The sequence below is a fragment of the Macaca mulatta genome, chromosome 2 (assembly GCF_049350105.2).
Source record: "Macaca mulatta isolate MMU2019108-1 chromosome 2, T2T-MMU8v2.0, whole genome shotgun sequence".
NCBI classification, from domain to species: domain Eukaryota; kingdom Metazoa; phylum Chordata; class Mammalia; order Primates; family Cercopithecidae; genus Macaca; species Macaca mulatta.
In genome coordinates, this window is record NC_133407.1 from 42,564,166 (window position 1) to 42,591,020 (window position 26,855).

A 26,855-nucleotide genomic window follows, 5' to 3' on the forward strand; every position below is an offset into this window, starting at 1 on the left:
TGAGATGGCATGCACTCCACACATTATAGATTTCCAGCAGGGGAACAGAAAGGAGGCCTCCCCAAACTCATCCACAGAACACATTATTATTATTCTTTCTAGTAGTGAAACTCCATTCATTTGTGGGATTTACATATTTGATAATTTGGAAATGTGGGACAAGATGAATTTGAAGGTTCCCTCTAGTCCTCACAGTCTGTGGTGCCATGAACAATCCTTTATGAGGTTATTTTAACAATACTAAAATATTCTGAGGCGTGTGCCTACGTGCATGATTACAGATTGTTTATTAGTCACGCATGTATATATATAATGCCAATTTTTGATCCAAGAAAATAACTTCATGACTGAAATTGAACACAATCTATGCATGAAGATCCTTGCAGAAACAGAGGGCAGAAACATTGTTAGCATAGAAAGTGTGAGGATGGGGATAAGGAAATTCATATTCACGTATTAACCCAATTACCAAATGTACCTTGCAAATCTGGAGCGCTGTTGGTTTAACATGGGATTTCACATCATTCTGTCCCAAGTGACATAGACAGTATTATAAATGAAAAATCCTTTCCTCAGGCTAGGATATAGAGCTCCTCTCACTTGGGCAGTACATGCGATCACAGGAGAACCTTTATTTAAGGCTGGAAATTCTATTTACTCAGGAGCCCAAACCACTGTTTTTCTGTTCTTGCAAAATAAACAAAACACCCTGGCAAAGTAGATGCAGAAAAGACCCGAGGGAATGGAAAGGAATGTGGAATCAGGTATGCAGGTCAGTGTCAACACGATAAATCAGGAGCACAGCAGTGATACATATATTTCTCTTCTGATGCTAAAAAAAGGCTACATGAATCAATGAGATAAAGTGAGAGTACAGAAATTAAGATATATAATGTTTTATTTATAGATGTATTTAATGAAGTAGGTTTTGTGGTTCTGTTGTTTTATTTTAGAAAGAGGCAACATAAAGGCTCAGAAGTGGATGTTATGCCTGGTAGGGGCTGCATGATGCACACATGGATCAGGGAGATGATGACATCACCTCCAAACCTGGTTGGACCTGGTGCCCTGAGCCTATGGAGAGGCTGGACAGGGGCAAGGGGGCTTCAGACACCTGCTGTCAGGTGCATGATGCAATAAGGTACCCCTTCTCCAGGAAGTGATGATAAATCCAGCTCAGCATGCTGCCCATTTTGGCCTCTTCTGCCTCAAGGCCTTTGCATGTGATGTTCCCTCTTCCTGAAAGCCAGCTGCCTCCACCTATCCCCAGATCTTGTGAACTTCCTCTTCAGGTCTCAAATACATCGTCACTTCCCTTCTGTCTACACTGTCATCAGGGCAAATGGCGAATCCATTTTAGAGAGTCAAAACCTTGTACAATTTTGAAGGCCCTTTTCCAGAAATAAGAATAAAAATTATTGATTTGAAATTAGAGATCCATATAATTAGGGCCCTTTCTGGGACCCTGGAAACAAAGATCCTCTGTCCCTGGGGAGCTTCCAGTCTGGCTAGACGTGTACTGGATCCAAAGAAGGCTGGGTAGGCTGAGGTCAGAAGCGCTCAGAGTCTTAGAAAACCAGAACTAGAAGATACTTTGGAGGTGTCTGATTAAATCTCCCATTTTAGAGGCAGGGAAACAGAGGCTCACAGTGGGGGAAGGGAGTTAGTCAAAGTCACACAGCTTGCTGTGGCAGATTTTGGACTAGGCTGTCTGATTCTCAGGGTCCTTAGGGACCTCTTGGAGTGCAGAGTTCATTTAGGGTGAGGAATGGCTGGCAGCTTCAGTGGTTGCAGGGATCAAAATCTGCTCCTCACCCTGACCTTGCTGGATCCAGAAAATCCTGATTTCCTACTTCACTTCATGACACATATGCGAACACTGAGATGTTTTGCGGGAGGGGGGAGAAAATCGATTCTTCCTAACAGGCTCTTTGTTTTTCTGCATGACTAAACCTGTAGCAAGGATGAACCAGAGTAAAACTATGGAGATGTAAATTCTGAATGCATTCAGTCATGTGGTCAGCAAGTATAATGAGTAAACTGAAACAGAGTTAGGCCAATCAAAACCTTTCCCTAATTTGGGAGCAGAATGACAAATCCTGTATGCACATGAGGTCCCTATTCTAATATTTCAGAGACCACCCTGAAAAGAGCTATTGGCCCAGTGCTTTCTTTTAGAAGGCCATTTGTGTGGCACCAAAAAGCAATTGCTTCCTCCATTCCTACTACCTGGAAACACAAACTTTTAAATTCATGCCAGTTCGATTGGAACAGTAGCAAATTTCATGGAGCAGCTAAAAAGAAGAGCAACAGCTGGTACATCAGGCATTAATAATATAACAAAGGAAGAAAAAAGAGAAACTTTTCATTAGTACTTTTTGATGTCAATTTATTATTTATCCCTTTGCCAGTATTCAAACAGACAGGCAGTCATAAAACATTAAAAAAGATCCTTTAAAACAGTCAGGCATCTGTTTTACCTCAGTTCCTTTTTAGAAACCTGGAAACCAGGAGCCCCGGCTTTTATACTATAGCAAGTTTGACACTTGCTATATCAAAAATACTGCTTGATCACTACGTAGAAAGAGTTTTGTTTAAATTTTATGAAAGGCTGGTGAGGCAGGCAGACAATGGTTTGTAAGGCAAGATCCAATGTAAATCAGCAATGTGTGGCTTCCAACTGTTGGACTCCTCAGTTCATATTCTGAAACCAGGGCGTTGACAAAAACCCACTGTTCAGTAATTAGCATCCTGTCAAATCTTTCCAATCAAGACTAGCATGCTGCACCTGGTCCTAGTTAAAAAACGCATTGTGGGCAATTCTGATCTGACCCTCAGAGGCCCCTGCCATGCTCAGAACTGCATTCAGTGTGCACGCCATAATTACCATCCACACAAAATCAGTAGGCCTCCTTGTCCAGCAGCTCTGAGAGATTCTGCCTAATCCTAATGACCTGCCACACCATTTTAACTTCTTTGATAAATGTCTGTCCTTGTGATTTAGACCTTTCCTCTCCTGCAAAGAAGGTATCTCTTCCTGGGACAGAAGACTCCTCGGAAGTAGAAACATTGTAGAAATAAAGCAAATGAAAAATGGAGAAGCAAAAACCAAAGTAAAACAGAAACCTTAACCAGCCCTATCCTCAGCAGGAGCTTGCTGGAGGAGGTGTGGGTCGAGTCCCCCCTCCCTAGCTTGTCTTGCCCTCAGCGCTCTGGGTGCTTTTGCCTTTCCAGGCACTGTCCTTGGTGTAGAGGCCATGGTCCTTGATGTAGGTGATGACAGCATCGGGGATCAGGTACTTTACGCTCTGCCCTTGGCCCAAAGCTCGCCTGACGTGCGTGGCACTGATCTCATTCTGCACGGGCTCCTTGGCCAGGTGAATGTTGTGCTGGTGCATCCGTAGGATGGGAGATTCTGAGATGTACCCTTTTGGGTCGTGACCTGCCCGGCCCACGCACACCAAGCCAAACTTCTCCACTATTTCCTGGATGTGCGCATCCTTCCAGAGGTTGGGGGTCTGGAAGGTCTTCAAGACGTCTGCCCCGCAGAGAAGCTTCAGCTCAGGCACAGCTGCAAAAACAAGGATGGACCCAGTAAAGTTACAGAAGGGTCACTGCCAGGAAAGACAACATCATATTCTGTTGGAAAGTCTCACAAAATGCTTTTCTTGGAATGTATCGAGAACTCTGTCTCCACGTTCATGACTTGAAAAGAAAAAGCATGTAAATGAATCTGCAGCTATTTCAGGGAATACAGTTGAAAGTAATGATTTAATCAATACACCTTTTGTTTAATATTGGAAAAGTGCCAACTAATACCAATTTTTTTTTTCCAGTGTTCTAACAGAAGTCTGTCTGTGGTTGCTTTGGACCAAGGCAGAGTGCTCTAAAGGTGGCTGTGCTGTACCTAGTACTGTGTCTTCTGATGGAAAGTAACGTTCTGAAAGCCCTGAGACCAACAAGCTGTGGGCCTTGGACAAGTCACTGCCCTATTTGAAATCCATTTCAGCCCTTGTGTTACTAGGAACTAGTACCTGGCACTTTAATATAAAAATCTCACTATAAAGATGAATTATAAAGGCTCTTTGGATAACCAAAAGGTCTCTAAGACTCCAGCTGGTGGCCTTTTCATTGCAGTTTCCAATAAAACAAAGCTCTAGAACAATGCTTAATGTGGATAATCCTTTGGAATGTGTTCTAACAGAATGCTAATTGTGGTAATAAAATCATACATAACATTTATTGGGAGATTACTATGGGCACTACTACTAAGCTGTTTATGTGGATAATACCATATGCACCCCAGAACAATTTCTGAGGTGAGTATTGTTGTGCCCATTTTATGGAGGGGGCAACTGAGGCAGAGACAGATAAGTGACTTGCTTGAGGTCACTCAGCTAGGCAGAGAAGTCAGGAGTCAAACCCAGGCAGCCATCCTCCAGGTGGGCAACTGCTGGGTTCTGCTGCTGCCTGCTGGTGGGAATCTGTACTTGCATTATACTGGAGAAGTCCTTCCTAGAGACCCAGACTGATTTTCCTGGCACTATCTGTGTCCCTCTTGGTGAGCTAATCAGCAAAGGAAATCCACGTCTGTGCTAGAAACAAGCTGCAGGGTCTCTGATTCTTCCAGAAGCTGATTGCAGCTTCAGCAGATGGCAAAGACTGGGGTCCCAGAGCACTGGCACCTGTCAGTCGCACAAAGTCTCAGTAAGTAGAGGCTCCAGGGCTACCATACTGGGGAAAAACTTGGTGTAAATGGTCAGTTTGGGATCCTCTAAGGTGGAACCTTTGAAGGAATCCAAACGTGGACCAGAGAGATGAGTTCACACAAAAGCACTGGAGTGACTGTGGATTGGAAAGGGAGAGACTGGAGGTGTCATGGAGAGGTCTGAGTCCTGGCCTCAATTGGGCACAGGCTGCTGTGCGGCTGGAGCCAAGCCCTTTCTTTCTCTGGGTCTCAGTTTCCATGAGATGATGAGCTCTGGACTCATTTAAAGCAACATATGCAATCACAGAAACACACTTTTCAGATGCTCTAGCGGCATAATACTGGTCTAGTAAGTGATATTCAAACATTCCTTCATTCACGCATGTATGAACTCTTAGCGGTTACAAACTAAGACTCTAGATCCAGACACCTTAGATCCAAATTCTGGTTCTGCCATTCGATACCCCTCATGCGATCTCAACTTTAAAATCAGGATATTACGCTTCATTTATTCATTCACTTATCCATTTACTCATTTATCTACCACTCTATTCATAGAAACACCCACTCAACATTTATGAATTATCTTCCAGTGTCTGGCCTTTTTAAACCAATAAAATTACATTTAACAATTATTCGGTAACACACTTTTCACTAATTTGGGCTGGTCCCATTGCTCACAACATAATGTGTATTTGAACTGTTCTGCATCTGTGAAGTTTTACTCCAATTTCTTATCTATCCGACCAGTGTAGTACAAAGAACTACGTTTGGTCTTTCAAACAATTAGGTAGTTTTATGTGATCTTCCTATGGGGAAGGTACTATGATGTGCATTTCATTCCAAGTTCTGCTGGGGCCTGGGACACATCCCCTCTCTTCCTACAGGTCAGAGAACAGAGAAGATACCACCTTCTTTTTCCAATAGATTTTTTTTTGTGGGGACAGTTTCTGCATGTCAGGTTCAATATTTGGTACTGTTTGATTCATTAACAATGACAGTAAGGAGTACTATTCACTTTGAGCCTTGCCTAGAAGGAACAAGTGCCCACACCTCCCCTGCCCCCCAAATCAAAGGCATATCTGTGAGGCTGGCGGTGCCTGTTATTCCATGATGACAATACCATGTGATAGATCACTTCTCAGGCAACATGGGCCGCAGACCTCCAACTCCTGGCAGTCCTGTCTTCAGGGCTCACAAAGGCATTCACACATCTCTTCCAAATCCATTTACAACAAGGTTACAAAAGTTTTAGACCGAGTGATTCTATCCAAGTCCCAAGTATGTAACTCCAGGGTGTAGCATAAAGAAAATCAATATGATTTCTCCTAACAGTGATACAGATACATAAACAAACAGGATGTCCGTGGGCATTTTGGCGGCAGTGTGCTCTACCTTTGAGTAGCTAAGGGCTTTGAAAGGCAGATAAAGCTGAAATTTACATAGACTGTGAGGGAAGTGCCACTAGGATCTTTGAAAGTTTGGTTGTCCTAAGTCTGTGAGATCAAAGAATACCAATCTTGAGGTCAGTCAGCTCTGGGTTCAAGTTTAAATCTGCTGGTACCCTCAGGAAAATTACTTAGCCTATGTGCCTATTTCTTCAGCCATAAAATGGGGATAGTAAAGCTTTCTTTGGAAGTTATGGGAATTGAGCGATGGAGAGAATGCAATGTGAATTTCCTGTCTGGCGCAGCATGTGAACACTGCCACCAACAGCGATGTCTGTCATGGTACCTCACAGACACACTTAGAAATGTGGGACTTCTGGGTCTAAACAGGACAAGAGAGATGAAGCATCTGACAGGCAGCACCTAAATTTACCATACAAGGCCACCTTGGAACATTCAGTATAAAACGGAAACAGATAAAGGGCTTGCTCTGTTGGGAGAGGGAATCCTCTGAATGTGGCCGAGCTGTGCTCAGTTCCATCAGCCATGGGCGGGGGCCACCTTCACAAAAGACAGACAGAGTCAGCTGTGAAAGAAATGGAGGCATCATCCATCCCAAAGTGTCACACCCAAACAGCCCAGAATGTAGCAATCCATATGACTCTGGGTGAGCCCAAGGAGGCCTGCAAATCACAGGAGTGATGGGCAAAGCAAGGCTCTGGCAGCCAGAAATTGCTGAGCTCATCATGTAATTTGCAACCCCAGAGTATAACAGCACACCAATAGAATACACAACACACAAAATGGTCCTTTAGAAATATGTCACTAGTAACACACATGCCATCTCATCAAAAGCCAAACTTATGCTGAGAAAAATTCTACCTTCCTGTTTTTAATTGCTCTACATTTTACCCCAATGACAAACATCAAACTGTGTTCACTATGGAACATATGGAAAATATGTAAGTACTTAAAGCAGAAATAATAACAACAATAATTCTGCTTTCAATAAAACACCATAAGTTTTTAGTGTATTTCCTTAGTCTTTTCTATTTAGACATGCAAACAGATGTGAAAGTACAGTCATAGTTTTATATACTTGAGATTATATGCAGTATTGTATCCTGATTTTTCCCACTTCCTTCATAAGTGTTTCTCCACACCATCAAAACCTTTTATGTAGTTTCTTTATCCTATGTATACAGTAAAACTTACATATACTTTCCTTTATATTTAAACATTGAGATTGCTTTCACTTCCTGCCATTGTAAAAACTGTTGTGATAAACATCTTTCTGCATAAGTAATTGTCCCAATCTCTAATTATTTCCTTAGCCAGATTCCTAGAATGGGAATTTATCAAGCAGAGTGCAAGGATTTTTAAAGTCCCTGATATATTTTGGTAAACTGAAAAACAGTTTTCATTTCATGTAAACTTCCTTTTTTTAAAAATAGTTACTTTAGAATAGAACAAGATGAGTGGGATTTAGGGTCTGAAAAGAGAGAAAGAGGCCCTCAACAATACAGGGCCAAGCAGAGTAAGTTGGTAGCCCCTAGAAAAATGAATCTGGAAAGAACCTGGGGTGGGCTTTGGCAGAGGGAGAGAACTCATATTAATGAGAGCAGCGGGGGCTGGTTCCACAGGGAAGGTGAATTCTGAACTGGGCCTCACAGACAGGTTTTCAACAGGGGAACAAAGAATTAAGAGGAAGGAGGGGCAGGCCCAGGCAAAAAGCTGAGACGGGGATTCTGGAAGCATACGCAGAGAAGTGAAGTGTGAGAGGATGGGAGCCTCAGTGTGTTGTCCCTCCTGAGTCACTCTGGCTGCCCCTGCCTCTCACTGGAGGCTCCAGTCTGCCCCAGTGGCATGGAGTGCCTCACACTTACGCCATCTCCCACCCTTATGCTTTCCTTGGCCTGCCTCTGGGCCCAGAAATGTCTCCAACCTCAATAATCCAGTCATCCTGCAAGTCTCAGTGCAGGTGCCCCCTCTTCCATGCAGCCTTCCTAATTCACGCCTGGACTCACCTCCATTCATACCCTGTCTCCAGCTTGGGATGGGGGCTGGGGCTGGCTGTCTCTGTTCTCAGCCTGAGCCCAGAGTCTCTTCCAGTGAGGTGCTCAGAAAGTGTCTGTAAAATCCTTTAAATAATGCCTGCTGAGTCAGAGATGATGCAGAAAGAAGGGAGAGGCTGATAATGAATACTGGACACTGTGCTTATGGGGGATGGGTGGGAAGGAGCCCATGCAGGTAACAGAGAGGACAGGCAGACAGAGAGACCAGAGGAATGCAATAAACATTATATGAGATGATTATATAGGAGGTACTGTAACTCCTTCTTAGATTCTTACTCTCATGCACAGTCCCCCAGACTGGCTGTAAAGCAGATCCTCAGAATGCTTATTAAATATCCAGATTCCTGGGCCCTACTCCCACTCAGAAGGTCTGGGAAGACACCTGGGAATTAGTGCTTTTAACAAGCTGCACAGGGGATACTGCTGTGAGTGATCCTTTGGCCAGCATTTGGGGACTGTTGCATGGCACCTTTAGGGCCTGGTAGCATTTCCAAGTCTTTTTAGAAGAGTGTTTCCCAATCTTGCTCTAGGAAGCGCTAGTTCTGAAAAATACTAACAGATATTGAACAAAGAGTTCCATACTTAAAAAAGTGGTAAGAATGACTGCAAGGTATTTCTCTTTCTTGTAGAATCACAATGCCCATGGACATAGTAAAGGCTCTAAAAAGTCCTGCAGTAAAGAAACCACATTAGGTGTGCTAAACCTCGGCATTCCTAAACTCTTCTAATCTGGAAGCAGTGTTCCACCAACCAAAGTCTGGAGACCCTGCCATAGGAAATTCTGCAGATGACCTGCTGGAATCTGCATGCCCACCGCTGCATGGTGCTCCTGCTTATTTGCATGAGAGCGTTATGCATTTTGCCCCTGACACCAGGGCAGCTCACACGGTGAAATCACAGCCAACAAGGTTTTATCAAACACCAGGAAATGACAACACTTCCTGGCTTACATGTCTAGGCTTACAAATTAAGAGGATAATCCAAACCAACTTTAAATTCCCTTAAAAATAGGTTTCCTCTTTTGAGTGAACCATTGAGTAATTCTGCTATAAATAAAGTCTTAGTCTCTTTGTTCAAGTTTTATAATGGCATATTTTACATTCAAAAAGGCTAAGGCTTTTAAAAGAAACCCAGCAGCACTCATCAGTTTATCCCTGTGTGACCCTGACTATAATCCATGTCATTAGAACAAGTCACAAGGGTAGGTAAACTTCTTTGGGGCAAAAAATCCCAAATTAGCAGAGCAATTTACAGGGGGTGGTGGCAGATTGTCTAATCTGAACTTCAACCTCGGAAGTGTCATCCCAACCAGGCAGGCCTTCAATTTCTTATCTGTGCCCAGAGGGTTGGACTCAAGTTCTCTGCAGCTGTGACCACCTCTATCCGCTTCAGTTCTCACAGAATCCCTGACATCTCATTCTCCTACAGACAAGAGGGTCGGCACCCACCTGCAGGGGTTGGGGAGAGTGCTTTGCCATGGTCTGGGCCTTCCATCTGGGGTGGAGATCTGAGCAGTTCGCTGTGATGATGCCTGCGTTGTAAACATATGGGCTCAGGGTATGTCTGTCCTCCAGCCCTCAAAACCACCCAGGGATTTTCAGATTTTGTCTCAACCTGCTTTTATATACTTTAGTTCACTCATTCCACAAATAACTGTCGAGGGCCTACTCTGTGGCAGGCATTGCCAGGTGCTGGGACAGAAAGCCATGTGGGTCTTCATGGAGAGTCCTGTCCAAGACAGTCCACTACTTTCCATGTGACATGGGTGAAGGCAGGGAAATGAGTACATTTCTACTCTTTTAACATTTTCTTCAATATTTCTCAAAAAAAAAAAAAAAAAAAAGGAGTCACTGTTGAGTAGGGGTTAAAGACATGCCTATTAGAATCAGACAGACTTGAATTCAAGACACATTTTCATTTGAGAAGCAGGGATAACAACACCTGCTTTTAGGGTCTTGTGAAGGTGAAGGAGACACACACATTTTGAAGCACTGGCACAGTGCATGGCCCACAGCTAGCTCCCAGAAAAGCTGCCTGCTCTCATTAGGAACTAGTACTTTACAAGGCAATAGGGTGACGGCCAAGAGCCAGGGCTTGCAGCCAGATGGCCTGGGTTGAATCTCAGCTCCTCCACCAGCTGGCTGTGTGACCCTGGGTGGGTGATTTCAAGTCTCTATGTGGATGGTGCTGCATCTGCCAGTGAGGAATTATGACAGTGCCCACCTCTGATGGGTGGTTATGAAGATTAAAGGGGTTAATACACACGAAGTACACTGGGCATTTCAAATATGATTAGACTTTCACAAATTTGGCATGCCTGCCTTCTTTAGCAATCAATCTTCTGCAAATCATGAGATACCTATATATGCTTTTGTCAAACACAGGCAATCATTATACACCCCTTCTTGCATCAATTTGATCTGCAAACTTCCACTTCCTGTATTATGCATTTATACTAGAGCTGTATTTAGGGGGCAGTAGTGCCTGGTGGGAAAAGCATATGCTTTTTAGCCAGAGTGGGTGGGTTTAAGTTCAGGCTTTTTTGCTTGAATGACCCTGACACCCTGTAGTGTTGATACTCTCAGAGCCACGTGGACCTCATCTGTAAACTGGTCATGAAAGTTAATGCTGGTCTTATCTACACTGAGTATCACAAGATCATGAATGAAGAAGTGCTTCTACCTTGCCAAACACTGGGGAAGTGGCCTGCAGCTGAATATCATTGGGAGGGGGCACAGTGTTAAGTTCTAGAATTAGACTGGGTTGGAATTCTGGCTCTAACTAGTAGCTCTGGAGTTTCAGTGTCTCTAGTTTCTTTATCTAGAGAATGAGGGATAACGACAGAACCTACCCCAGAGAGCTTTTGTGAGGATTAATTGACATGTTTAGCACCAGCCCATACAGAAAAAGAGCCCAATAAATGTTAACTGTTATTATCATTACTCTTAGTCTATCTTCCCACCAGACTGTGAACAGGGACACCACTGATTCATCTTATATTCCTAGTACCCATGAAAATGCTCCTGAGGTCTGCTGAATTCAGGAATGATGGAAGGAGTGGATGAATGAATACATTTAACCTGGTTCAAAGCCCTTCCAGATTATCTCAGCAGAGTCTTCTTAGAGCCTGGCTGCACTCAGTGTTTTCATTATTGTTTTACTGCTTTGATTTTGGTAAACTTTATTTCTGAGGATTCACCCTTGGATTGGTATGAGCTCTCACATCAGATTGAAGTAGATCGAGTCTCACCTCCACTTTCTAACTGTAGGACTTGAAGTATTTTACAACTCTTTCTGAGTCTCCATGTCCTCACGTATAAAATAGGGCTAAACCTACCTACCTCTTGGAGTTGCCGAGCTTATTAGATATACATGAAAGAGCCTGGCACACATAGAGGGTGATCAGTAAAAGGTGGTGGTGTTTCTCATTTTACTTACCTTGAAGGTGCTAGTTCAGGTTGACCCTACTTTGAATATTAGCTGGATCTCTGAACTTTGTTGTGGAAATAATTACTTTCAATACAACATGCATTTGCCAGGGACTTCCACTGTGCCTCCATGGGGCATGACCATTACTGCTTCTTGCTGCCTGCCTGAGTGGTACCTTGGGCCTGTGGACTGACCCTGGGGGCATGTTCTTGGTGTCCTCAGCAGCCCCACTGGTCTTCAGGAAAGATTGGAGGGTAGCTGTGGCAGGTGTAAAGCCAGCCACATCATGCTCCCAGCCTGTAGATCCCTGTTTTTGAAGATGGCCATAAGCATGACTTCAGAGCTCCACAGATGGGACCTCCACGTCCTGTTTATTTGTGTGTGACTGTGATTAATGTAGCCTCTCTGAGCCTCAGTTTCTTTATCTGTAAAATGAGGACAACACAAGATCACGTTTGCAAAGGGATGCATGAAAGGGTGATGACGATGATGGATTACATCAAGTGGCATGTGACTAAGGCCTTGCCCACAACACAAGGAAAAGGTGAGTGACATATGTTATCAAGTGTCCTAAAGGCATGGAAGTTGACCTAGATTTAAAAAATTAGAATAAAAAGCAACAATCTTATAGGGAAAGAAGGAATCCTTAATACGCTCCACAGTGAATTTCCATTATAGCGATGTTTGTTACTATGCCACTATGATGTAGATTCACTACAGACATTATCAAGAGGAAACTAAATGGAGCAAAGGATGGGTGGATTTCTACCATGCTTCTAAAACCACCTGACTTTACAATTATAACTGGATTTTCAGTCTTACAAATCCTCAATTTTGATACTTTTCAGAAAGTGTTAGTAATCAAACACAAATGCAGTTGGTGCATTTTGGAGATGAAACTCAGTCCAAATAATAATTTTAAAAATCTTAATCAGCATTTTATAAAACTGTGTTGACTGTAACAGTGATTCTCAATTTTGGTTGCACAAAATACATATGGGAACTTTTATAAAAATAGCAATGTTTAGAGCCCATCCCTGACAAATCAAAATCTCTGGGGTGGGTGGGAGGAGGTGAGCATTTGGAAAAGCTTATTAAGTGATTCCTGCAGCCAGAGTTGAGACCACTGGTTTGGATGCATCTTGGCACTGATCATAAACTTAATTCATATACTTGGCAGCTGAAGCTGTTGGCTAGCCATATATTAGAATAACCTGGTAGCTTTTAAAAATCCTGATGCCCCAACCCAGACCAAAGACATGCTAGTCTCTGGGGTGAGATCCAGACATGGGTACTTTTAAAAGCTCCCTGGGTGATTCCAGTGTGCAGGCCAACACCAAGAAACACAGGAATAAAGGAGATATAAAACAAAAAAAATTAAAAACAGGCTGGGTGTGGTGGCTCATGCCTGTAATCTCAGCACTTTGGGAGGCTGAGGTGGGTGGATTGCCTGAGGTTGGAGTTGGGAGACCAACCTGGCCAACATGGTGAACCCCCACCTCTACTAAAAATACAAAAAATTAGCTGGGCGTGGTGGTGTGTGCCTATAATCCCAGCCACTTGGGAGGCTGAGGCAGGAGAATTGCTAGAACCTGGGAGGCGGAGGTTGCAGTGAGTCGAGATTGTGCCACTACACTCCAGCCTGAGCAACGGAGCTTAATTCATAAACTTGGCAGCTGAAGCGGTGGGCTAGCCTGTATTGGAATCACCATGGAGCTTTTTTTTGAGACCCTATCTCAAAAAAAAAAAAAATTAAAAAGAAAACGAATGCGTTCAGTACAATCTTAGCTCACTCCTGTATTTTGCAGCCAAAGCACAAGTAATCATAAATAGTACTATGGTCAACTTCTATTTATCCATGAATGGCTTATCTGTTTTGAGGACAAATTATGGGCCAGCATTAGGGATTCAGGGAAGGTAGCTAACATTATTAAGTGCCTACCATAAACCAGGTGTTTTGCCTACATCATCTCATTTAATTCACACAGAATCCTAGTGAAGTGGGTGATGTCATTTCCATTTTATTAGGTGAGAAATTGAGACTCAGGGAGGCTAAATCACGTAAGTCATTCCGCTAGTAAATTTGGCTCTAAAACCTGTGTCCTAGGCTACAGTGCTTCTCACTGGGTGGAGGAGAAAGCGTCTGTTTCTGCCTACATATTCAAGCTAAACTACTTGTTGGATGATCTATCTATTCTCTTGCTTCTAATGAGAAATGACTGCATGACTCATTCTAAAAGGATGATCTAGGTGTCAATTTATTCCTTATATAATTTTCAATATATGGGTCTTTGTTTATACTAATGGGTAGTTTAAAAAAATAAAGAAGAGCATGTGTCATAACAATTATTTTATAATGGCTCTCCTTTTAATTTGGCAACAGGTTCTGAAGCAACACTAACTGCTGAATGCTTCCGGCTGCTTCTTTCCCCAGTAAAAGGTAAGTAATAAGAACCAGGATATAAAAACTAAATGATTACTTCTACTAAAAAGGTAAACCTTTTTCTCCCAAGTGATTTTGAAGACAAGAAAAAATGAAAACTAAAACACATTATGAACAGGCCTGTCAATCATTCCACCTTGTCCCTTGTGCCTCCCATTTCCTGCCGATCCTAGTGGTTCTAAATAGACAAAAGACACAGCAATTTGCAATCCCTTCCAGCAGAGCTGGTTGTCATTAGTGATGAGGCAGGCCATCCTCACAATCCCAACAGCCAGGAGAGGTGGGACTTCCTGCTTCTCTGGCAATTCCCCTTAAAGTTTGCAGACACAAGCTAGTGACCCACTGCCCTAACATTCAGGGCTGGCTTGGGGTTTTAAACAGTTTGATTACATATGCTGAATACAAATAGAAATTCCAGAAGAAAAAATAATCCAGAGTAACTGTTTCTAGATTTACAGTCTTTTTTTCTATTTCACATAAAAGTCTGGGTTTACATAACCCAGGAATTGTACAATTAAAAAAGACAGCTTATTCTAAAGATGTAGTTTTCAGCCTAGACTATGATAAAAATAACAAAGGTTCCACCTACTGAATATTATTATGTAGTTCTGGGTCAGGAAAGTTATTTACATTTAAAAAATCCTCATTAGGTTTTGCTATCTCCATTTTGCAAGTGAGAAATACGTCTCAGAGACGTCAAATAACTTGCTTAAAGTCACACAGCTACTAAGTGGTGGTGCTAGACCCCAGTGCTACAGTCATCTGACAAGGTTGGGTGTTTCTACAAAGTGCTTTTGAAAGGATAGTGTTTTGTAATTTTTCTGCTCAGGGACCCCTCTGAGAATGTGAATCTGTTGGTCTCTCTCCTGCTAAGTAGAAACTGCTTCTTGGATATTTGCTGAGAAGGCCTGGCAGAAACCCAGCCCCACAATCTGCCCTACCTTTTACCCCGCAGGCTCTGCAGACATCTCCCATGACCCCTGGTCATCACACAGGAGAGTGACTACCATTACCTCAGCACCTTCACTGTCTCCATCCACTGTGTCTGCTCACTCTCCCAGGGGTCCACCCGGATCCAGTCGGATGTCTGCAGGGCCAGCCGGGCCATTGCCACTCGGTGATGAGAAGCTGCGAGGTCTTTCTTCCCATAGTTGTCGTTGACAGGAGAGATGATACCCTGGATGACCTGGTACATTCCTAGGTAAGAGAGAGAGCAGTGGTGTTGCACATACAGACAGATGCTCGCCACCTGGCAGCCTGAATTCAGGCAGGTGCTAAATATCTCCAGTGCCTCATCCTAAGTGGGAGTAGACTCTGGCATTCTCTCATGGGGGAGAAAGGGTAGCTCCTTTAGGCAAGGGTAAAGGCACTACCTTAGTGAACATGTGCTTCTCCTCTAGAGTCTTCTACAACCCAGGGAGCACTGAGAGAAAGGTTTCTCTGCTGAGACAAAGGCTGTGAGGGTGGAGCTCAGGCAAGGGTCCCATACAGCAGTGTGGACAGTTAGGATCAGGATATAGCTGAGGAACAGCATGACTTCCCCTCCTCTAGGAATGAACAGGGGCACTATTTTTGCCCTCTATGTGAGGATGAAAATTATATGTAGTTTCTTAGCCCAAATGGGGATTTTGAGGATGAAGGACAAAAGGATGAGATTTTAGCGTGAACCAGGGTTGGTGGGTATTGGCTGTAGATGGACTACACAGGCCATCACTGACCTGAGAGGAATGTGCTCTTTCTCCCAGGAATGGGAGAGTGTACTTTGAAATAGACATGGACTGTGCTCACTATGATAACTGCCCTGTAGATCTTCTAAACCCACATGGGATTCATTTGGTGAGAGATATATTTTCATGTGTTAAGCTCCTAAAACTAGAGGATTTATTATTGCAGCTAGCCTAGTCTATCTTGACAAATATGTTGTTATGAGACATTCCCTGTTATTCCTAGTTTAAGAGTGCCTGCCATAAATGAATGTTGAATTTTATTAAATGTTTTTTCTGCAACTCTTGATTGTGCGATTTTTTTTTTCTCCTTTACTCAGTTAATATAGTAAATTGCATTGATGAATTTTCTAATCCTAAACTAACACTGCATTCCTGAGATAAGCCCTATTTGGCCAAGATATATTACCTTTCTTGTGTATTGGTGGGTTCACTTTGCTAATTTGTTTTTTAGGTAGTAAGACAGGTCTATAATTTTCCTTTCTCTCACTGTCCTAATCAGGTTTTGGTATCAAGGTTATGCTAGCCTCATAGAAAGTGTTGGAGAGTTCTTTTTCAATCCTGTAACAGATCTTGTGTTAGGACTGAAATAACTTTATTTTTGAGACAGAGTCTTGCTCTGTCACCCAGGCTGGAGTGCAGTGGTGCGATCTCAGCTCACTGCAACCTCCGCCTCCTGGGTTCAAGCAATTCTCCTGCCTCAGCCTCCCGAGTAGCTGTGACTACAGGCATGCTACCATGCCCAACCAATTTTTTAATTTTTAGTAGAGACAGGGTTTTGCCATGGTGGCCAGGCTGGTCTCCAACCCCTGACCTCAAGTGACCCACCCATCTCGGCCTCCAAAAGTGCTGGGATTACAGGCATGAGCCATTGTGCCCAGCCTGAAACAACATTTTTTTTTTCTTTTGCTGAGTGTTTTGTAGAACTCACCAGTGAAGTTTTGTGAGGCCAGAGTTTAATTTGTGCTGTCACTGACAGGAGAGATGATACCCTGGACGACCTGCTACATTCCTAGATAAGAGAGAGCAGTGGTGTTGCACATACAGACAGACGCTCACCACCTGGCAGCCTGGATTCAGGCAGGTGATAAATATCTCCAGTGCCTCATCCTGAGTGGGAGCAGACTCACTAGTCAAATTTTTGACTACTAATTTAATTTCTTTAACGATTATAATTCAGATTTTCACTTCTTCATTATGATTTTGGCCACTTACATTTTCCAGGATTCTGCTTATCATATCTAAAATTTGAAATTTACAGGCATAAAGTTCTTTATGATATTCTTTTACCTGTTTAATGTCTTTTATCTGAACCATCTGCAGTGATGCCCATTTTCATTCCTAATGTTCGTTGTGACTTCTTTCTTTATCCTTGGGCAATATTGCTAGAGGCTTGTCATTTTATTAGTTGGTTCTTTGCAAAGAACCAACTTCTGGCATACTGGTTTTCTCTACTGAAGGTCTGCTTTCTGTTTCACTAATTTCTGGTCTTATTTTTAATAAATCTATCCTTCTACTCTACTGGTGTTATTTTGCTATTATTTTTCTAACTTCTTGTGGTGTACGCCTAAACTTAATTTGCAGTCTGCTTATTTCCTTGAGAACTTGTTTGGAGGTTCTAGCAGAGGAGTGCAGCTACTCGTATACCCTTGACTGAAGGTCCTCCTCTATCGGGGATAGTCATCCTCTTCAACCCAGCACGCAGCTTCGGGAGGGACGCACATGGAGCAGTGAGGGAGGAAGGGGAACCCGCCTAGCCAGCCAGATCGACCGAATCAACTCTGGCGATCAGTGTGGTGACAGATGTCACAGCCAGATCGCCCTCACATCCTTATTTCCTACTATATACAGTTTAGGCTATAAAATTGCCCTCTAAGTAATCCCACAAATTTTGATATGTAGTGTTTTCATGATCATTCAGTTCAAAGCATTTTCTAATTTCCATTATTACCCGTCTGTTTTGATCTATGAATTATTTAGAAGTATTTTTCTTAATTACCAAACTGTGATTTTTGGTTATCTTTTTGTTATTGATTTCTAGCTTAGTTGCACCGCAGTCAGAGAATATACTCCATATCGATTCAATCTTGTGAATCGTGTTGATATTTGATTTATGTCCTAGTATACGGTGAGTTTTGGTAAATGTCCTACGTGTGCTTAAAAAGAATGCATATTCTATGGTTGTCAAATGTAATGTTCTGTCCATTCAGTCAAGATTACTAATTGTTTTGCTTAAATCTACGTTCTGATTTTTTTTTGTAAACAGAGGCATGTTAAAATCTCTCACTATGATTGTGGATTTTCTGTTTTTCTTTTTAGTACTTTCATCTTTCGTTTCATACGTTTTCAGGATTGTTTTATAGTTCAGAATATGACCTATCTTAGTGAATATTCCATAGGTGCTTAAAAATATATATTCTGCTGTTGCTGGATGGAGAGTTCTATTACACGTCAATTTGATGCTGTTGTTGAGTGTCTTTAGTTCTATATCCTTGCTGATTTTCTGTCCAGTAGTTCTGTCCAGCAGCAGTAATTGGCAATTGTGGGGTGTTGAAGTCTCTACCTATAATTGCGAATTTGTCTATTTTGCCTTTCAGCTCTATCAGTTTCCGCTCCATGTATTTTGGGATCCTGTTTTTGGTGTGCACACATTTAATGGGCTTTCAATAAACTTTTAATTTTGTTTATTTTGGTCATAATTTCTATAAATTCTGATGAGTTTTTCATCAAATCTGGTAAGTGACTTTCTATAGTTTCTTTTTTCTTTAGATATAAATGCTACTTTTAAAATCTGTATCATACAATGCCAATTTCAAAGTCTGTACAGGTTATTTCAGTTGTCTGTTTTTTTCTGATAGTTCTTAGTTATATTGTTTTCTTTTGTGCCTAGTTATTTTTGAATGTTTTCTGGTGAATGCCCCTGAGCAGTTATTTGTGAAGGATCTCCAGATCTAAGATAGATATTCCAGAGACACTTCATATTTGCTTTTGTCAGGCACCTAGAGTTATTAAAGCTCATGAATAACCTGAAATCAAATTCCTGGCTTGAGTTTTTTTGGCTAATCCAGGATGGGAGTTTCAAATCTGAGGAAGGACTCATGTGTGGCTACTTCTTCCTAGGGATATTTTATCCTTTCACTTTTCTTCTTTTGCTTGTCTCAGCACTAAGGCACTAAGGCTTCTCAGAAGTTCTCTAGGATTAGGGAGAAAAGGTGAATTAAGATCTAGTTCACTTTACCCCTGAGGGTATAGCTCCCTGTGGGAAGTCAACTCTGAGGCCTCTCAGCTTAGAAGGGATCCAGTCTCTGAATTCTATTCTTCCCCACTTGCATGGCTGCTGATTCAAAGCTTAAGTGAGCAGTTCTGGCAAGTGCTCACAGGGCACCAGAGGCTCTGGTGCTCCCATAGCCTGCTAACCTCTCTGGTTACAGGTGTTTAACTTTCAGTTTTTTAGCTTTAAAAGTGAAGTTTGCTAAAGAGAAGGAGAACAGAAAACCAATACTGCATGTTCTCACTTACAAGTGGAAGCTAATGATGAGAACTCATGAGCACAAAGAAGCGACCAACACATACTGGGGTCTACTTGAGGGTGGATGGTGGAGAGTGAGAGGAGCGGAGAAAACAACTAATGGGCACTAAACTTAAAACCTGGGTAAGGAAATAATCTGTGCAAGAAACCCCCTGTGACATGAGTTTATCTACAAAACAAACCTTCACATGTACCCTCGAACCCAAAATAAAAGTTAAAAAAAGGTGAAGTGTGGAAAACGTTCTACCCACCACTTTTTTTTGTTGTAATGGGAAAGTTGATCCTAAGAGTGTGGCCTGCCCCTCTAGAAACTGGAAGCATTTTCCATGCATGGTAATCCTGGCAGGCCCAGGCTCTCCTTCCTGAGGGCTGAGGTACTCCCTCCTTCAAGGGGATGGCAGAACCCAGCTGAGAGCAAGGAGGTCATATTCAGTTTTTGACTCCCACAACTGGCTCTTGAAACTCATTTCAGAGGTAATGCTTGTGAAGGTTAAAGCTTTCATTTAAAAGAGCCAGGCTATATTGAGAGAGAAAAGGTTTGTTTAAGTTCCAAAAGTTACTCTTAAAATAATCAAGAACCAGAAAACCCAGGGAATCAGAATGCACAGTTTCACTAAAGCTCACAGAGCAGTAAAAAGAAAAGAATGTGAAAATGAAAACAAAAGGCCCTTCTTGGCCTGAGGGTGAGGTGAGGTGGAAGGATGGGCAGAAGGGCAGAGAAGAACCTGATAGACAATGTCTGTGGTGACAGTTTAGACAGGCATTAGGCCTGCTCCCTATATTCTTATAACCTGCAGAGATAAACCTAATTTGTATTGGGGTTTGGGAGGGCATAGTTAAGAGGCCCAGTTAAATCTGGCAATGGTAGAGCAGTGGAGTTTATATTTTGCTTCCCACCTGGAATTCTGGAAGACCACCTTGCATTGCTCTGTGCCAATATGGAACGGCACTGACAGGGTAGAAATGGCATGTGGCATATATAGCAGAGAGGGCTTCAGAACACTCTCCTTCAGCTTTGGCAGGGCATGGCACAGATCCACAGCAATTCTAAGTCTCCTTAAGAGGAATAGTGAAGGAGGCTGAGAATTAGCAGTCAGCAGGTACTTGGTAGTACCTAGTAGTCAGCTACTAGCGGGTAGATACAGGGTATAGGGAGTTCAGTCCAAGGCCAGGGACTATGGCATTGGCAGTACCAGGGGGCGCCTAGGCACAGATCCAGACAGCAGGGATATAATGCCTGAGACAAGAAAAGCTGAGGAGGCTTCAATAGTGGAGTGACAGTGGATAGATGCCAGTGCCTAAGATTAAGGACAGATCCCTTGGCTAGAAAGTAGTGAGGGCAGCTGCCCTGTTTTGGAAGCCAGAATGCTAAGCCATCCAGGATGCTTAATGCACTCGTGGGGAGGTAGGCAGGAAAAAATGCACTCGATTAATAACTAACCTGTAAAAGACTAAGCTGAACATTAAAAAGTTCAAAACTTCAAGAACCCCTTGAAGTGGCACATTTTTTCACAATTCATGGAATGGTGGCTTAAGATCAACCTGAATGTTACAGAAAGCAAAGTTAGTGATCTTTCTGCATATCTGAGCTCCATGTTATACACGGGACATACATGCTACTTCTTTTTCTCTTCCTGTTTAAAAGAAATGGGGGCTAGGAGGACTAACTCCTGTTGGGTGCTGACTTTCTTGAGCAATTTCCATTTAGCCTTCACATTAATTTCTGTTTTATAGAAGAAAATGGTGGAAGGACAGGGCTCTCCCCAGGCAGCTCTGCTGGGCATGTTGGATACCCAGGTGTCACCTGTGATGCTTTAGCTCATCTTGATAGGGCAGGCCCTGCATTGAGAAATCAATGCTTTTTATAGCACCCAGGAGAGGAGAGTCAATAAAAATAACAATTTGATCTAAAACTCCTTCTTGCCCTCCAAATGGTCGTAAGTCCGAGCCTTTTCCCTTCCCCACTGCTCTTGGCCACAATCCCAGTGACCCTCCCAGCCCCTCCCCCACTAGATGCAGATACTTCTCCTGTGACCCTCTGCTGCTCAGACTCATCTCCATTACAGCACCTGTATGAACATGATTCATCTGCCTGTGCCTTTCCCATGACACTGAGCACTCCTTAAGGACAAGAACTTGTCTTTTCGTTCTGGATAACACGACGAGCACATCAGTTAGAACAAAGATATACTATCCTTACAGATAGAATTCCTTGTTTATCTTCACCCTCTCTGAAAACTAATAAAATGATAAAGGAATAAACAAAGCATGAAATCACAAGAGCAAAGAGAGTGCAAAAGGAGACAATAGTTGGGAAAACGCAAAACATTTTGGACACTGGAGAGCTGATAAAAAACAGTAACAAACCAAGCAGAGTCTTCTGCATGCAGGGAAGGCATAAGAGGCAAGCTGCGCAGTAGCAGAGGCCCAGAGTGGCTGAGGAACTGAAGGAGCCAAGAACCTCTCCAGGTGGGGGTGCCAGAGGGCCTGAAAACAGGAGGGCCAGTTGAGAGTTTGTCTGAAGAGTCTTTAGATCCACCCCAGCCTCCAATCGCCTACCTTATCCTCCCATTGTGGCAGAAGGGCAGATATCTGCTTTCTGCCTGTGTTGGACCAGAGAGAACCTTCATTCTCAAATATAGGCACAGTTGAGTGCGGGGAAGTAACATCTTTAAGACAGAAAGATTAAGTATGTTTCCCAGAATGTCTCTCTGGGGAACAGACCTACCTAGGAGAAGACACCAACATCTATACACATTTGGGGGTCTTGAACCTAGGACCTGACCATATAACCGTGAGGTCTACCAGCTTTACACTCACATCAAGAACTTCTAGCCTGCATCTGGGGCCTGATCTGCAAACATAAGTGGACAGTCTAGGAAGAGACAAATTTTGGAAAGGTGCTTACCATGAAAGACAGAGACTAAAACAGCTACCAGGAGCAAAGGAACTTGGAGGATACAAAGGCAATGCAGAAATCGTATGCAGGATTTTCAGGAATTGTATGCAGGAATTGTATACTACAAAGAAGAAAACACTAGAGGTTTTATCTATGAGGTACACATGGAACTAATAGAAATTTCTGAAAGAGAACAGGAGAACAGAAGAAATCATCAAATAAATAAGACATTCTACTTTCCCAGACTAGAAGGACATACATTTTCAGAATCAATGGTCCTCTGAGAATCAGCATTTGGCATAAAAGAAGATTCACACAATGTCAAAACCTTATAAAATTTTAGACCAGTAGGTTTAAACAGAAGGTCCTAAAAGTTTCAAAAGTTTCAAAAGAGATACCAGAGGTTTAATATACAGAACTTGGAAAGCAGGATAGCATTGGATTTCTCAACAGCAAGTCTTGAATCCAGGAGACAGTGGAGGGAAGTCTTCAAAATGTTAAAGGAAAATAATTTCCAACCTTAATTCTACATTTGGCCAAGCTACCAATCAATTGGAACAGGCGTCAGCAGGCTTTTTCTATTACGGGACAGACGGTAAATAGTTTACGCTTTGCAGGCCACATACAGTTTTTATGGACTACATACAAACTTTGTTGCATAATTTTTGAAGCCATTGAAAAAATGTAAGCAAACCATCCGTAGCTCACAACATAAATGAAAATAGGATATGGGTCAGATTTGGCTTGTGGGCTGTAGTTTACTGCCCTTTGAAGTATGGCATGAAGATGTGTTCATACATGCTAGGTTTCAGAAAATTTACCTCCTCTATACCCTTTTTTCACAAAGATGCTGGAGGACGCATTCCACCACCCAAATAAGAGAGTAAACCCAAAAGCAGAAGAGAAGACATGGGATCCAAGAAACAAGGGTTTTGAATCAGGAAACAGGCAAAGAGAATCCCCAGGGAGACAGTGAAAGGCAATCCCAGGATGACAGTATAGTGGGTACACAGAGCTGGATGTCCAGATAGGACCTGGAGGGCTTTAGGAGGGATAAATGGAACAGATAGATCATCTGATTAATTTGTCTGGACTAAGAAGAGTTTTAGAGATCTTTTGGTAAAATTGAGACTGAATTAATGATAGGCATAAGGAACTAAGGCAACAAATAAATGAACAATTATTAACTCTAGGAAAAAACCCAAAGTTTATATGAGAGGCAATGGAATCATAGTGCACTGCATGGTTTTGTTGACACTATTTACATAGACATAAATGTGAACAATAATATGAATTGAACCCAAAGTTATGAGCTAATCAATTTGGGAGCATGTGGTGGAGGCGAGGTGTGAATGGGAGGGTGAAGGTGTGAGAGAGTGAAATCTTCATTTTTCCTGAAGGAAGCCAAGATATATTATCTAAATCTGAAAAAAACAAGATACAACAGTATAAGCTTATTATTTAGAAATGGGGAGTCAAGTACCAGAGAAAACATCTGAAAGAGGCATAAGTGATTGTTCTGGGAACCAGGAATTAGAAATGAGGATGGAACAAATAACACTATAAGCCTTAAAATAACAACTTTTATTATCTAATAAATTTATAAATATGATATATAAAATAAGCTTAAAAATTAATGCACACTGTAGAAATATTACAGTCTACTGAAAAGTGTGAAGGATAAAAAGTAAAACATATGTAAGAGGTTAATATGGTTTATATTATAGTTCATTTTGCATTTTTTTGTATATTTTTCTTCAAATAATGTAAATTCATTTTTATATCTTCTTTATTTAGATTATATGATATGTGTTCTTCTTGGTCATTAGCACTCTTGAAAACATCACTTTTAGGGCAACCCCCTTTGGGTCCCCTCCCTTTATATGGGAGCTCTGTTTTCATTCTGTTAATGTTGCAACTGCACTCTTCTGGTCCGTGTTTGTTACAGCTGGAGCTGAGCTTTCGCTTGCTGTCCACCACTGCTGTTTGCTACTGTTGCAGATGGTTGCTGACTTCCATCCCTCCAGATCTGGCAGAGTGTCTGCTGTGCTCCTGATCCAGTGAGGCGCCCACTGGGCTCTTGATTGGGCTAAAGGCTTGCCATTGTTTCCATACGGCTAAGTGCCGGGGTTTGTCCTAATTGAGCTGAACACTAATCGAGCTGAGTCACTGGGTTCCATGGTTCTCTTCTGTGACCCATGGCTTCTAATAGAGCTATAACACTCACCGCATGGCCCAAGATTCCATTCCTTGGAATCTGTGAGGCCAAGAACCCCAGGTCAGAGACCACAAGGCTTGCAACAATCTTGGAAGTGGCCCGCTGCCATTTTGGAAGCGGCCCGCCACCATCTTGGGAGCTCGGGGAGCAAGGACCCCCTGGTAACATTTTGGCAACCCAGATGGGACCTCCAAAGCGGTGAGTAATATGGGACCACTTTTGCTTGCTATTCTGTCCTATTCTTCCTCAGAACTGGAGGAAAATACCAGGCATCTGTCGGCCAGTTAAAAACGATTTGCGTGGCTGCAGGACTTAAGACTCAGGTGTGAGGCTATCTGGGGAAGGGCTTTCTAACAACCCTCAACCCTTCTGGGCTGGGGACATTGGTCTGCCTGGAGCTAGCTTCCACTTTCAATTTTCTTGGGGAAGCTGAGGGCCAACTAGAGGCAGAAAGCTGTTGTCCCGAACTCCTGGCAGTAGCTGGTAGAGATCATGGTGCAGCCAGAAGTCTCTACTCAACAGTCACCCATGCATGCACCCCTACCTTTCCTTCTGACCCATACCTCCTGGGTCCTGACTGTGACTTTCTTGAGAATGTAGCCCCAAAATTCTCCTTACCTCTGAATCTGCTTCCTCTGATCCCTGCCTCCTAGGTACTAAAGGTTCAGACTTTCATTTCCTCTAGCAAGTTGTATCTCCAAAGGCATCTAAGGAAGCTCTACGCTGAGTCCTTAGGCATCTAGGCTATAAACCCAGGGAGTCTTGTCCCTGATGTCCCTCCCAATTTAGACACACAACTCTCGACATGGGCAGTTATGTGGGACCCATTCCCCACCACCCTTGCCAGGGCCCTAAGTTTGTGGCTAAGAGGAGGTGAGAGAGAGACATGGAAGAGAGAGAGAAAGAGAGAGAGAGAAAGAGAGAGAGAGAGAGACACACATGGAAGAGAGAGAGACAGAGGAAAGAGAGAGAAAGATGGAGCAGAGAGAGAGAGAGGAGAGGCAGAGAGAGATGGAGGAGAGGGACAGAGGAGAGAGAGAGACAGAGGGAGTCAAAGAGTAAAAGAAAGAGAAAGATAAAAATAGTAAAACAACAACAACAACAAAAAACAAAAAACACAAAAAAAACCCTGTGTGCCCTATTCCTCTAAAAGCAAGGGTAAATTTAAAACCTATAATTGATAATTGAAGGTCTTCTCCATGATCCTATAATACTCCAATACTACCTTGTTGTCACTGTAAACAAGGGCATAGCCCAAAAACACTGAGACCACTGACAACCCATAGCTTTCCTATCAAAAATCCTTAACCCAGTAACCCATTCAATCTGTAGCAGTATTCAATCTGTAGCGGCAACTGCTTTGCTAACAGAAGAAAGTAGAAAAGTAACTTTTGGAGGAAACCTCATTGTTAGCACACCTCACCAGTTCAGAATTATTCTAAGTCAAAAAAGCAAAAAGGTAGCTTACTAACTCAAAAATCTTAAAATATGGGGCTATTCTGTTAAAAAAAAAAAAGATAATTTAACACCAACCACTGGTAATTCCCTTAACCCAACAGATTTCCTAACAGGGGATTTAAATCTTAATTACCATATAAGGGTCCGACCAGAGCTAAGAGGAACTCCCTTCAGGACAGGAGATAGATGGTTCCTCCCAGGTGATTGAGGAAAAAACCACAATGGGTATTCAGTAATTGATACAGACTCTTGTGGAAGCAGACTTAGAAAAATTGCCTAATGATTGATCTCCTCAAACGTGCAAGCCGTTTGCACTCAACCAAGCCTTAATGTACTTACAGAATCAAAAGACTATCTCAATCCTGACTCAAAAGGTTACCTACACCATCTCTGAAATGAATTTGCATAAGAACTGCTTTTATGGGAATACATCCTGATGGGGCAGCTGGGTTGTCAGGAACCCAGCCCAGCTCTAGGACTCACCCCTGAGCACAAAGGCAATATTGGGAACACTGGTAGAGGACCACTAGAATCCAGCAGCCTGGACCCCTTTCTTTGTGGTCAAGGCGGGAAAACAGGTGCAGGACTGCTACATTGGTGAGCGTAACTAACCCGATAAGCAAGCAGAGGTCCATGGGTGGTTACGCACCCTCGAAAAGAACTCACTTCTGAGCACAAAGGCAATGTTGGGCACGCTGGTAAAGGACCACAAGAACCCAGCAGCCCAGGCCCCTTTCTTTGTGGTCAAGAAAAGGTGGGAAAAGGGGTGCAGGACTGCTACACCGGTGAGAGTAACTAATCCAATAAGCAGAGGTCCATGGGTGGTTACACACCCTGGAAAGGAATAAGCATTAGGACCATAGAGGATGCTCTAGGACTAATGCTCAGTGGAAAATGACTAGGGGTGCTGGCATCCCTGTGTTCTTTTTTCAGATGGGAAATGTTCCCCCCAAGGCAAAAACACCCCTAAGATGTATTCTGGAG

The 26,855-nt window shown here is 42.7% G+C and overlaps 2 protein-coding genes across 5 annotated transcripts in view; both read right to left on the bottom strand.

Moving 5' to 3' along the window:
* The window catches only part of RBP1 (retinol binding protein 1), a 231,459-nt gene that overhangs the window by 40,321 nt on the left and 164,283 nt on the right, over positions 1-26,855 (bottom strand).
* Positions 2,376-26,855, bottom strand: part of NMNAT3 (nicotinamide nucleotide adenylyltransferase 3) — a 109,468-nt gene continuing 84,988 nt past the window's right edge. For 2 of the 4 annotated variants that reach the window (XM_015132010.3, XM_015132009.3), the window contains exons 3-5: positions 15,057-15,240; positions 9,620-9,702; positions 2,376-3,571 (exon numbers count right to left, since the gene is read on the bottom strand). In XM_015132010.3, the coding sequence (XP_014987496.1) occupies positions 3,189-3,571; positions 9,620-9,702; positions 15,057-15,240 (650 nt within the window). In that variant the 3' untranslated portion in view covers positions 2,376-3,188. The remainder of the gene's footprint in view (positions 3,572-9,619; positions 9,703-15,056; positions 15,241-26,855) is intronic. The other 2 variants (XM_077991533.1, XM_077991532.1) reach the window with 1 other exon arrangement.